A 14,213-nucleotide genomic window follows, 5' to 3' on the forward strand; every position below is an offset into this window, starting at 1 on the left:
ATACTCAAGTTCTTAGAAAAGGCAAGGAGTTTGTTAAAAACCATACAATTAAATTTTTATTATGAAAAAGTACAAGTATGAAAGTTCAAACTTCAACTGTTTAACATTACCTTATTAATCCTAACGGTAATTGAATTATCCTAATAAAGTATTGGAGAGAGATAGACATATAGTATAATTATAAATAGAGGAATAAAGAGAGAATCTTTAGTGACATTTATACCAGACAAATGGTGCAGAATGAAATTGCTAGTGCTAAGTTCTGTTTTAAGGTTGGCAATAATCAACATGAAATATGATATAATATATTATTTTATAACCTGAAATGAAAGCTACCCAAGTGTCATTTATAGATTATTTAACCAAACTTTTAAAATTAATTTATTTTTTAATACTTTTTGAAAAGTATATGTTGTGAGAAGTTATTTGTGTTTGGCCAATATATTTAACAAAATATTTTTAATCAAAAATTAGTATTTAATCAAGCTTTATAAAAGTGTTTCAAGTGTATCCTTTGGTGAAAAATTATTTTTTTAAATCTGTTTAAAATAAATACTTTTTAACCTCATAAAAATTTAGTCAAACAGACTATTAATAAAGAGAAACAATTTATTGGAACGTAATCACTTAATAAACTCTGGATGTTGTTTAATTAAATTTATCAAATTTCACGTCCACGTGAGAGGGATTGTTGAGAATACAATTAACTAATAAAAGTGTGATGTTTTTATCAATAATAATTTTTAAATAAGATAGTCACACAATTCAACTGACCGATTAAAGATGAGAAGAATACTAGTGGCTAACTAGCTGGCTATAAGCTAAACCTTTTCAGTGAAGAATCAATTGACAGAATTTGCAAACGAACATTTGGTGACCAATAATTCTTTGAAATAACTAAAAACTTGTGATTGTCAACACTCAATACTGAATAGTAGTCAAATATGGAATATCCCCGTAATAAAGGATCGAATAAACATTGGCACACTAATATACACTTTTTCGAGGTCTAATGGACGAAGAAAAACTTTATTTTATAGTATGCCACTACTTAAGTTAAACTCAATTTGACAGGTCGGAGATTCAGCCTTTTTCCAAATACTCCTTCCGGTTTAAATTTGGCATGGAGTTTAAGAAAAAAATTTTTTGTATATTTTGTGGTTTTGAATTAAAGTTACGTAAAATGTACCAAAATGTTCTTTAATTTTGTGATATGGAAAGATAAGACTAAAGAATTGTCCTAAAAGGAAAAGAGACATTCTTATTTATATGGACTAAAAAAATTATGACAAACGAATAAAAAAATGGTGGAAATACTAGTATTACAACTGAGTCCTAGCTTATCTTTTCCAAACATTCAGGGAGCCACACATTTTTTTTTAATTCTCAATGTCTCTTTTGAATTGATTAATCTCAAAAGGTTGAATTAATTAATTATACAAATTCTTTTGTATCAGAATATACTCCACCGTTCAATTTCATATTAGTTGATCACCTTATTAAATCAAGAACACATAAATTATTTTTTTCCTATATTACCCTTGCAATTAATTCTTTTGGAAAGTGTTCACATTTGTTTGTAAAATTCTCAACAAGTTTTTTTAAGAGGCGAATTAGTAAAATCATCTTCTTATTTATGATTTCTTAAGCAACGTGCAAAATGAAAAAGTGATCAACTAATATAGGTTGGAGGAAATATTAATCATTATGCATAAACAATACTCCCTCCGTCCCTTTTTAGTTGTCCACTTTAGAAATGGCACACAGATTAAGGCAACAATGATTAGCACAGTGAAGTTATAATTTTACCCTTATGACAACTTTTCACTTCAAAATTACAATCACTTCTTTGAATTCAAGTGAAATAAATTGGAGGGAAACAACATACACTTTTACAATTTTCAAGAAGTGTAAATAAGGGTATAAATTATAATAGGAAAAAATTTGTTGTCCTTTCTTGATTTGTCAAAATGGACAACTAAATAGGGACAACTAAAAAAGGAAATATGGACAACTAAATAGGGACGGAGGGAGTAATTCTTTCAATTTTAGGGAATATAATGATTGGTCCGACAAAATGTGTGAATTTTGGTGTTTGTAACTTTCATATTCATTGTTAAGACACTATATTTTTATCTCTCCCACAAAATTAACCGAGGAAAAAATCTACTCCGTATAATATATGCTGGACTTTGAACTTTCACAAGTGAAATGATCTAATATATTGCTCTACTCCAGATTAAACTTTTAAAATCAATATGGATCTGACAGTAATTGAAAATTCAAATTTGAAAAGGTCTATATAACCAAATTAATAACTCTTNTCATTGTTAAGACACTATGTTTTAATCTCTCCCACAAAATTAACCGAGGAAAAAATCTACTCCATATAATATATGCTGGACTTTGAACTTTCACAAGTGAAATGATCTAATATATTGCTCTACTCCAGATTAAACTTTTAAAATCAATATGGATCTGACAGTAATTGAAAATTCAAATTTGAAAAGGTCTATATAACCAAATTAATAACTCTTAAAAGCAGAGTAATTAAAGTTGCTATGAATTCATTCTAACTTAATAGTTTAACTTAGATTATGTATATGTATTAAAAAATCATTAATAATAATAATAATAATAATATATTTAAGTACAGTAAATCAAATGAATTGTTGTAGAATTTCAAATTTGAATTCACATAATTCAGACTCATATAAATATCTATACGGACCTTTAATTTTCCACTCTAACGCAGAATTAATTAAATGGAGTTTTTATTTACATTGTATTGAAATTGTGACAACATGATTAATTAAGAGAATCAGAAACAAAATGCAAATAATGAAATCTTATATTATATTTAACGTGATGCTACTAAAATTTATACTGATTTGGATTTGATAAGTCAAGGTATAAAAAGCTAGGATTTTAATTGAGCTTTCTTTGTCGTTATTTTACTTGATAAATTAGCGACGAATAAAATTTCGCGCAGCTGAATAATAAAAGTTTTATGTCAATCTAATTTAGTTATGGATTATAAGAAAATTCAATTAGTTATGAGCATTTTTACAACGAATTACCTAGGAATTTCATAGTCAATTCCATATTTTCTTGTAGTTGGCAAATGGCAACTAGGTGAACTGAACAAACTTATGTGGGCAAATTATTAGCTCTTGTTATTTTCATAAAGTATTAGTGGGTTGGGCTGCTCACAACTTTGACAATTTGAATATCTCTCAATAGGAAAAAGCAGGCTGATCCATAGCAACATTTAAATGTAACCCAACAAGGAAATTAAAGAAAATACATAGAACATTATAATAAGTTTAATAAAATAATACTAATAATAATATAGTGGATCCACTTGATGAATGACTCCTCCTCCACATATATTCTTGATGCTGACATGGCAACACACTATTGGTCCTCACCTCAACTTTTAATTTACTGAATAAGGTCATTGCTATGCTTTTAACTTATAGGTATCAAACCCTACTAAAACTGTTATAGTCTGAGTTGTAAACCTTAAGGCCAATTGGATTGGTGGTTGACACATCATAAAGGAAAATGTGGGGTCCAATTTGGCTTTGAATATTTTTCCATTATATGAGCTGGTAAGGGGCTCTGTCCAAGGTAGAAAATAACTAAATATGGTTAAATGGAGCATTAGCCTTAGGAAAGCAATTTGGATTTCTCATAAATAAATAATACACTGCTTTTTAACAACTGTAAAGGTTAATAATAGAGTAATAAAATTAAAAAGTGAAAAGGATTGTTGTGTTACATTAGACTTTAGGTCTTTGAATCTAGTCTCTTTTTTTAAATCATGATCCACTATATAAATGGCTCATTCTTGCATTGTTCAAAATGTGCTTGTAAGCTACATACAAAGAATTATTTTTTACTAACTAACAAGAGTTAGAGAATTTGTTCTGTTTAGAAGAGAAATATGATGACTCACTTGGCTTTTGTATTTGGCCTCCTAGGTAAAAGAAAATACAAATATATTTATTTATTTATCATGAACACTTTCACTCTATCCCGTCAAAAATATTTCAAAATAGACGTACCAAACCTAGCCTCGAATTCCCTATTTCTTTTCATAAAAGAAATGATAGAGAAATTAAGGGGTTCATTTACCATTTGGAAGACTTTCACTGATATTACTAAACTATAAGATTTAGTTGTTCTACATACAAAGACATTGTGTCTATGTTATTTTATTTTCTCTTTTAGTGCTAGTGCACCAATTTTAATGGTTTCTTGCATGGAAATCACCTCGTTTCATTATCTTTTCCACTGAGAAACATTTGTATTCAAATACATTTCATATATATATATATATAAACATTGTCTAGAAATCCATTCTTGGATTTGATTTAATTTCATATTATCTTCATTCTAAATAATGTCACTAAATTGGAATTTTATTTTATTTTTGATATATTTAGGCAACATTGTCTCCTTCATGGTCTACCTTGCTCCAGTGTAAGTATTTCAGCCATGCAACGTCAATATGCTTCTTAATTTCTTCTTCTTCTTTTTTCGAAAATAAAAACAACGTAACGTTATGAGTTTAATTAATTTTTTTGTTAATTGCAGGCCAACGTTTTATAAGATTTACAAGAAGAAATCAACAGAAGGGTTCCAATCAGTTCCTTACGTCGTTGGATTATTCAGTGCCATGCTTTGGATTTACTATGCATTTCTTAAACCTGATACAACTCTTCTCATTACCATTAACTCTGTTGGCTGTTTTATTCAAACTTTCTACATCTGCTTCTTCCTCTTTTATGCCACCAAAAATGCCAAGGTACATACTATAACATGTATAAAAAATAAAAACTCGATATTGTACGTTAAAATATTATTTAACTAACCATTGAACATTTTTCTTCTAGATGGACACGATGAAGCTGCTTCTTTCAATGAACGTCGTTGGTCTGGGTTTAATCATTTTGCTAACTCAATTTTTCGCAAAAGGCTCTAACCGTGCTCAAATTGTCGGATGGATTTGCCTTATTTTTTCATTTTGCGTCTTTGTTGCACCTTTGGGTGTTCTCGTAAGTATCTGAGTCAACTTGCACACATCTTAATTATTAGAGTATTATAAATATTTTTCGTTAAATTCACATTTATTTGAATATTTTTTTTGTTTTGAATGCAGCGACAAGTTATAAGGACCAAAAGTGTGGAGTATATGCCATTTCAACTATCATTTTTCCTGACTTTAAGTGCCGTTATGTGGTTCTTCTATGGTCTACTACGCAAAGATTACAATATTGCTGTAAGTTAAAAATATGAAACTTTAAACTTATTATTTATTTAAATGTTCTAATGATTTCTATTTTTATTTTTGAAATAGATACCAAACGTGTTGGGATTTAGCCTTGGAGTGATGCAAATGACTCTTTATTTGATTTACAAAAACGCGAAAAAGGTGACGAAAGAAGTGAAATTAGAAATAACAGAAATTGTTGGTGATGAAGAGCTTAAGCTTTCTGAAGAAATACTGAAAGAGCAAATAATTGATGTTGTGAAGTTGAGTGCAATGGTGTGTTCAGAAATAATTCCAATGGTTACTGCTCATGAGCTGAAGAATGAAATTAACCTGCCTCAACTTAATGTGATTATTAATGAAGACATGATAATTAAGCCAAAGGCAATCATAGAGGTCCCCCAATTATCATGAAGTCTAGAAGCTTGGTTAATTAATTGAGTGATAATTATCTAATTAATGTTATTATGTACTTGAAAATTATTAGTCATAGGTCTGATTGTGTGTGCCTAATTAAGTTTGATTATGTCTTTATCCGTTTGATTTTATTCTAATTGTATCTAAATTCTAACGTATTAATGAATGAATCTTTCTATTCCAATATATAGTATCTTTTTTTGTTTAATTCCCATATTCCTTTTTTCTTTTCCTTTTAAACTTAAAATTACTGAATAAGGACGATTAAATGAAAAATTTAAAACTATCTTATAACGTGCAAGTAATTAATAGTATTATACAGGTTTAATTTTTTTTACTATAAACAGAGCGGCATAAATCCGTTTCTACTTTAACTTTGTCTCTATATAGCGCTGAAGTATATGGAATGACAACTATATAGTATTATTATTTTACGTGTTTGGTCATGCAAAAATGCCTCTATCTCTCAAGATATTTAACTACATTAAATTAAATTAAATTAAAGGGTATTTGAGGGGAAAAGAAAAACAAAATATGACTCCAAAAAGATGGGAAAGTCCACTTTTGCAATTTTTCTAGTTTAACCTATATATAATATTTTAATGGGCTAATGGCGTTTAGTAGCTAGGTTACTTCAAATTGTCTTTTTTGGTCCTTCAATTAGTCCTATTATGTTTATTGACGACAATTATTAATATCAGTTAGTTTATAGTCCTTCAAGCATGTTGTTTTCTATTATTTTAATGATATGTACCAAAAACAGTAATTAGGAGCACGCTATAGTGATTGTCAGTTACAATTTTGTTCGGACGGTTATTATATATTGTTTCATAATTGTATTGTATTGTATCATACTGTATAGTTTCAATGAATATAATTTTTGGATAGATTTCATTGTTCTTTGTCGTTACATAATGTCACATATTCATAATTTGAGTGATAAATCTATAAGAATTTATAGGATACGAGATAGAGCTACTATGAAAAGGTAGGGTAAATGAATAAAATAGATTAATTAAATAATAAATAAAGACAAAATGATAAGAAATATTAAGATAACAACGTAATCATACCAAATCGATCGTTACACAAAATGAGTCTTTTCGCCATTACCATAACGATGAATTTAAATAATAGAATAAAATTTAAGTAACAATCAAGCAAACATTGTATTTATATTAACTCCATTGCTATAATAAAAAAATAAAAAAATTAAACAAAGGTACATAATAATGCTTTTTTTACTCGTGCACTATAAATTGATTTGTGTCCTCTTCAATTTAAAATTCCTAGCAAATTCTTGATTCTTCAAATATAATAGAATTGAGAAAATAAAAAATTTAAGGTGGCGAGGTAGTGGGTTTTTTCATTCATTTCTTATTGTTGTGTTTTTACTTTGTGAAAAATTATGACAATATCAATTTGCATTTTGCATTGAGACGACAACTGGTTTTTTTTTTTAGTTTGTGGTCTAGTTTTTAAAGATAATATATAAAATAACCTATTTTGAGTTTAAAATTGCATAATCGAAATTTAAAAAAATCAATCGAAGAATTGAATTGAAGTTAAAAGTAATGACGGACCTAGAATTTTACACAAAAATTGACAATATAAAAATATTACCAACTATTGAAATTCTTCCAACGCTACTTTTTATTTGAGTGGCAAGGAGAGGGGGAGAGATTGAGTTCGGCATTCCTTTTACCTTTAAAATCGGTTAATAAAGATCTATTTTTTTAGTAATTTATTTAATTTAACAACATTATTTCAATAACTTTTACAATTTGTTAACTTCAACCATAAATTTCTTAAACTTCAAAAAAAAATTGACAATTTAAAATCTTCTTCTTATTGATAAAGGATGATAGCATTTACATTTAATACTCTAAAATTTCACTTAGTGGAACAAAATTTAACCTCTATGAAATATTAAAGTTTTCTAGATAATTGATTCATATCCCTTATCAGCTCCATGAGTTCATATGCCTTGGCAGCGGTGTGGGTCTGCCCGATCGAAAGAATCAAAGGTCCACCTTATATATTAGACAACACAAACATCTTTGTTTACTTTAAGATTTTTAATGCAAGCTAAAAATAATATGATAATATTTCATTTATAAAAATTTACTCACACTTTTAAAAATATTTCAATAAAATTAGTGATCTAAAGTCATATCTTAATAATATACTTTTAAATATATGTATACATATACATAGTAACAACAATAATTTAAAGTTTTTTTTTTGTTTTTATCTCTGCTACTTGTATTTAGTGTAGTATTTTTTTAAAAGAAAATATATAATCTTTAACTTCACGTAATAATATTGTTATTTATGAAACTATGGACTAGTTCTAGTTAATAAAATGTTAGCCATTTAGTTGCATTATACATCCTTGAATATTTTTGTAAAACCTTTATTAAGTAATATGATGATTTGAGTCATTTAATTTAAAGTCCTAAGATATTTTTGATAAAGAGTAGATGAGTGTATATATATATATATATATATATATATTAAAGTGAACAATTAAAAAATTATTTTTTATATGGCGAAAATATAATAAAATAGAAGAGTTGGGTCTAATAGTAATTGCTAGCAATTATTAAATCAGGGTGTTTTTTTATTGGGAAAATCATATGAAATAGCAAATTACTAATTCAAATTAAATGTTATAGCTATAGTTTATTTTATTTGTAATTTGCAGCAGACATCCCATTTTTTTGCCATCTAGTTCGATATACAAATAGTCATTTTCGGTATACAATTACCCATTCGGTATACAAATGTATAAAATGTGTTTGTATTTGTATAAAGCGAGAGAAAAGTGTATATACAAATACAAACACGTATATTTTCATCTTATACACTTATAAGTATACAAATACAGATATTCCCCTGCCCAATTCTCTTTTGTCTTTCTCTCTTGCTCGCTTTATATAAACACAGATTATACAAATTATAATGTATAATTTGTGTTGTATAAAGCGAGAGAGAGAGATTTGCATATAGATTTCACATATACACTTATACAAAGAACACGTACATATACAAATTATCCAATTGTATAAATGAATTTATACAAAATTGAACAATTTGTATATAAATTGGATGTATCTAGCGAAATATACAAATCAAAAGCTCCATAGCAAATATAAAATTTGCTATGAAGCGCAATTATGCAAACTATAGCTATAACATATAAATATAATTTTTATGTTTGCTATATGTGAAAGTTACTCTTTTTTATTTGATGTTTAATATTTACATTAAAACTCAATTTTTTTTTAATTAAATATAAAAAATCTCAATTATTCACCACAATTCATGTTCCCAACTCAGAATACTCGTGCTCAAGAATGTTGACTTTACAAAAGTGATATTTTTTCCTTTTTTTGCATATGTATTCAACTTTCAGGTCAATTTGAAACCCCACTGATCTTTTTAATTACAATGGCCTAATAGCCAATAAGAACCTTAGTGACAAATTACCACAAGCTTACAAATATTATCCTAAAAATTGAACTTTACACTTGTTCTGTTGATCTCATAAATTGGCAATTAAATTGACCCTTAATGATTTTTTTCTCTTTTTTTTTACTCGTTATGTTTATTTATGGGTTTATATTCATAATATCCTATTTATGTAATACACCATCATGCGTGTTTGAATAATGACAAATATCTTGCGCGACAAATCCAGCATAACAGCACAAAAGATGACAGTGACTGCACCAAAATAGTTTGATTTTAGCTAACAATTTTTAATAAAAATTATCATTAAACAATTGTTAAATATGATTAGCACTAAATTTTGTTATTTAGCTATCGAAGTTATATGTCTTCAATTCTTTTTTTTTTTAGTGCATTAGTTAATTGGCGTGAAAGACATATTATTGAATATTCCTAAACTAAAAAGGAAATTTTAATGTTATACCATTCATGTAGAATCCTAAAGTAGAATAAAAGTAATTTTTTTGACAAATTATTATAAAATATATCTAATAATGTTGTAACAATTGTGTCACGAATAAATTAATGTGACAAGATCAAGATGACCAAATGCAATTTTTCTTAATAGGAGTAGTTACAGCAGTACATATTATAACTATCATCATAACAATAATAATGCATCAATCTGAATAAATTAGTATCGATTACATGAGTTTTCACCGATCATGTCTATCTCTAGCCAAAAAAATCAATTAGCATTTTTGGCAGGCAAAGGAGACATAGATATAGGGTAATGTCTTTTTTCTTTCAATGAAGTCTAAATCCACTTGTTCAAGCCCTTTCACATTTGTGAATAATTTTTTTTTTTCAAAAGTACTTAATGGTTTTCATATATTTCTCCCTCCAAGTGACAGCTCTTTAGTAGATGCCAAAGCCAAAAATGGAAAAATCCTTGGAGATTGAGATTCTATGTATAGTGTTCAATGACTAGAAAGCAAAAGATAATTTCAACTTGAATACAAGGCCCACTATATCATATCAATATCTCGTGCTTATATGGTGACAAAGTTTAGGAATATAATGGATATATATTCTTCAAGTACAATAATGAATATGCATAGCCAATCATGTTGGTCAAATTTTATGTTAGATTTTTGCTTTAACGAAGCATGGAGCTAGTGACTAGTGTTACTATTCACAAAGAACTGATGGTTTTCAGACTTGTGTTTTGGTGAGGTCATGATTAATTTGTTAGAACAAATTGTCTATGCTTTTATGGTCATCTCATCTCATCTAGGATTTTAAATTGTTAATAGAAATGGCAACGAATGAAATAAATTAGATACAGACGGATCAAAATGGGTTCAAGAAAATGAATAAAATATTTGACTCGTTCATATTTGAAATGATACTTAACCGATGGATAGTATGGATACAAATTAAAAGCCAAAATAAGCTTAGAACACAGTGAAAGAATTCATGAAAAATAACAAGCACACAAATGAGTATTGGTAATAACTAATATGAATATCCGTATTATCATTTGAATATCCATTTATTTAATGCAAAATAATATAGATAATATTCATAGTTATTCTCTCTTTTTTTTTTTAAAGTTGGTATATCTATTAGATTGAATTGAATGGTTGCTTGATTGTTATTATTCTTTTAAAACTATTTTACATGTTCTAGCTGGTAGAGAAACACATTTTATGACTTAAATATGATAATAAGTTCGATGTAATATATGCATTAGTTTTTGAATCTAATAAGTTTGATGTAATATATATAAAATTTCATAAACTTCAAATCATGAATATATCTCATCTCATATATATTAGTTTTCGTTTTTATACGGAGGTTAACTTAACTGAAATCTTTTCTTCTTGTTAGTCTTCTAATTTTTTTTCTTGATTTATCGGTCTTCAAATGCCTGTATTCATATTTGTAATGGATAAATATCATAAAACACTATTTTATTTTTCAGTTCCTCATAATGCATGCATTATATTGTGGTTAAGAGTCAAAAAAACTAGAACAGATTATCTTCATCAATTAGTGCTAGATGCGTACGTAATGATACATTAATTAAGAAATAACCGGGATGTATTAACGCCTAATCTTTACCAAAATGTTGTGGAAACGTATAGCATTATGATCAGAGTAGTCATAAAGGGGGGCGGCTAGCAGAGGAAACTTTCTCTTATGTCCACATACAAATTGTATAGTAGAAAATGATTCTTGTAAAAATGACATAAAACTAAAAGAAAATTTATAAATTAAAGAGATACAAAATCAAATCTCTTGAATGGTGCATAGACAGGTATACTATGTCAAGAATTATTTTGTAGATATATTTTGCATATACATATTAAATCTTGAACTACTCTGATGAAATTTCTAGTTTCGCCACGATACCTTTAGTGTATACCATCCACTATGAAGATCAAGAATATTCCAACTAAATTAAATGGGATCACAGCAAGATTTCAGTTGCACTCTCTCTCACCTTTTTGACTTTGAAACATTTCCTTCTTCCACGATTGTTATATTTCTCCTAATTATAGGAATACATCTCTGTATGCTTTAGTTTTTATCTTTTCCACTTTGATATACTTTAATCATGAGATCTTCGATTTTGAAGTAGCAGTATCATATTTATTTCTCAGAATTGAGACAAAACAAGGACGGAAAAAGAATAATACTCAAGCGAAATGTGTACGTTACTCTTTCTCATCTGATTTAAAAATATTAAATTTTGTATAATGTATAGTAATTTTTATGTCATTTGATTAATTAAGTTGATTCGTGACATATAACTCTTTGTAACAAGTCTAATGTAGTATATACCATAAAGGAGTTTAAAGTTATAAACATTGAGGATCGATCTAATCTCAGAAGATAAATTTTCTTTTCAATATTATTGTTATATATATATATCATGATACAGACTATCTCCCGGGTGTACGTACTATACAAGGTTTTTCTTCGCACATAATTTAGCCCTACCTTTAAGAGTTGAGTTAAAAACTTAATGAAGAATGACACTGAAGAAATATCATTTATTAAATGCTCCATAATTTACATTTTGATGGTATACTTTGTAGTTGATTAGAGCTCAAAAAAATAATTAGCTAGGCATTTGATCATGGCTAAATACAATAGTATGATTGTATATTTTGTAGTTGATTTATTAAATGCTCCATAATTTACATTCTAAAGGAGTAGTCCCCTCTACAAGTTACATGTACAACTGTTCTATTCCCACTAGTAGTGGTGCTGCAAAGGCAGAAATTTTATTAAGAATATCTAAGATTTAATATATTTATATATATGAAAAAAAATTGATCTATATACTTTTGTATAATTTTCTATATATATATATATTACTTCCTCTGTCCTATTTTATGTGGCACTTTTTAAATTTTGAGATTCAAACAAGTTTATTTGTAAGTTTTTTATAGATCTTTTCAACATTTTGAATTATCAATTATTATGACTTATTGTACTTTTACGTAGTTTACAAATATATGAATTTTATTTCAAAAAACAAAAAATACCACATAAATTAAGATAGAGAAAGTATAAATTTTTGACGAAGAATGTCTAAATGACCACCACTACTAACAAATATCTACTTCCTTCTTTTGTAAAATTGGATTTTTTTGGAGTAATGCACAGGTCAGGGTGACGCCTTAACCCCTCCATCATTACAATAGCCCCCCCCCCCTCCCCACTCCCCCCAAATTTTAAAAATATATATATAATAGTGCCAAAGAATTCTTACCCAATCAAATCATTTTTACATCATTTTTATCATACTTTAAATTAAAGATTATAAAACTCATATTTTAAATATTCTTCCAATGATATGATAATATAAAAAGATTAAAAAGAATTTATATAGCGGTGATGTATCATGTATATACTTGAATTTAACCTAAAAACTAGATTGATAACATGCTATAACTAATTAAGTTGCACAATAGTGTAATTTCAAGTACTTTCAGAATTAATTCGAACCATCGCCATACCATATTACATACATGGAGACCCCAATTATTTACAATTGATCGGATATGTGTTTCAAATATACTCGACTAATGTTATGTTGTTCAATTGAATATTTATCCAATGGGGTTCTAGCACTAACGAGTCGTTAGAAAAAATAATATATGTATTAATTTTGATATTATTTAATCATCCCTTGTGTTAGTAGTTTCAATTTATTCAAGTATTATTCTTATATAGAGTATAAGAATAACAATGTGGGATACCATTCTTTATTTTTACAATACACTATATATTCAATACTATTTATGTTATAATACACCCTATTCATTTAAGAGCAACTTTCACATATAGCAAACACAAAATTCATATTTGTATGCTATAGCAAAGTTTGTATAATTGCGCTCCATAGCAAACATAAATATGTATATTTCGCTATACATATACAAAAGAAAGCAGTTGTATAATCTGTTTTGGTATACATATACAAAAAGATCAATTGTATAAAGTGAAAGAGGTGAGTGAGCGAGCGAGATCTGGGAGAGGGGAGAGAGGGGAACGAAAATATATGTATATATACAATTTTCACGCATTTTATACATTTGCGCTTTTGTATAAAGGGAGAGAGGCGAGTGAGAGAGTGAGATCTGGGATAGTGGCGAGCGAGATCTGGGAGAGGGGAGAGAGGGGAACGAAAATATATGTATATATACAATTTTCACGCATTTTATACATTTGCGTTTTTGTATAAAGTGAGAGAGGCGAGTGAGAGAGTGAGATCTGGGAGAGGGGAGAGAGGGGAACTAAAATATATGTATATATACAATTTCTCTCGCTTTATACAAACACAAACACATTTTATACAATTTACATTTTTTGTATAAAGTGAGAGAGGTGAGTGAGAGAGAGAGATCTGGGAGAGTGGCGAGCAAGATCTGGGAGAGGGAACAAAAATATATGTATATATACAATTTTCTCTCGCTTTATACAAACACAAACGCACTTTATACACTTGCGTTTGTATAAAAAATGAGAGAGGCGAGGGAGAGAACGA

The 14,213-nt window shown here is 27.9% G+C and overlaps 1 protein-coding gene across 1 annotated transcript; it reads left to right on the forward strand.

Moving 5' to 3' along the window:
- The first annotated feature begins 3,867 nt into the window (after positions 1-3,867).
- Positions 3,868-5,877, forward strand: LOC125858635 (bidirectional sugar transporter SWEET14-like). The gene is made up of 6 exons (XM_049538468.1): positions 3,868-3,986; positions 4,452-4,488; positions 4,603-4,813; positions 4,902-5,063; positions 5,168-5,287; positions 5,366-5,877. Exons 1-6 carry the CDS (start codon positions 3,950-3,952, stop codon positions 5,690-5,692), a joined length of 894 nt encoding a protein of 297 aa, XP_049394425.1. The 5' UTR covers positions 3,868-3,949; the 3' UTR covers positions 5,693-5,877.
- The last annotated feature ends 8,336 nt before the right edge of the window (positions 5,878-14,213 follow it).

The sequence above is a fragment of the Solanum stenotomum genome, chromosome 3 (assembly GCF_019186545.1).
Source record: "Solanum stenotomum isolate F172 chromosome 3, ASM1918654v1, whole genome shotgun sequence".
Taxonomy (NCBI): Eukaryota; Viridiplantae; Streptophyta; class Magnoliopsida; order Solanales; family Solanaceae; genus Solanum; species Solanum stenotomum.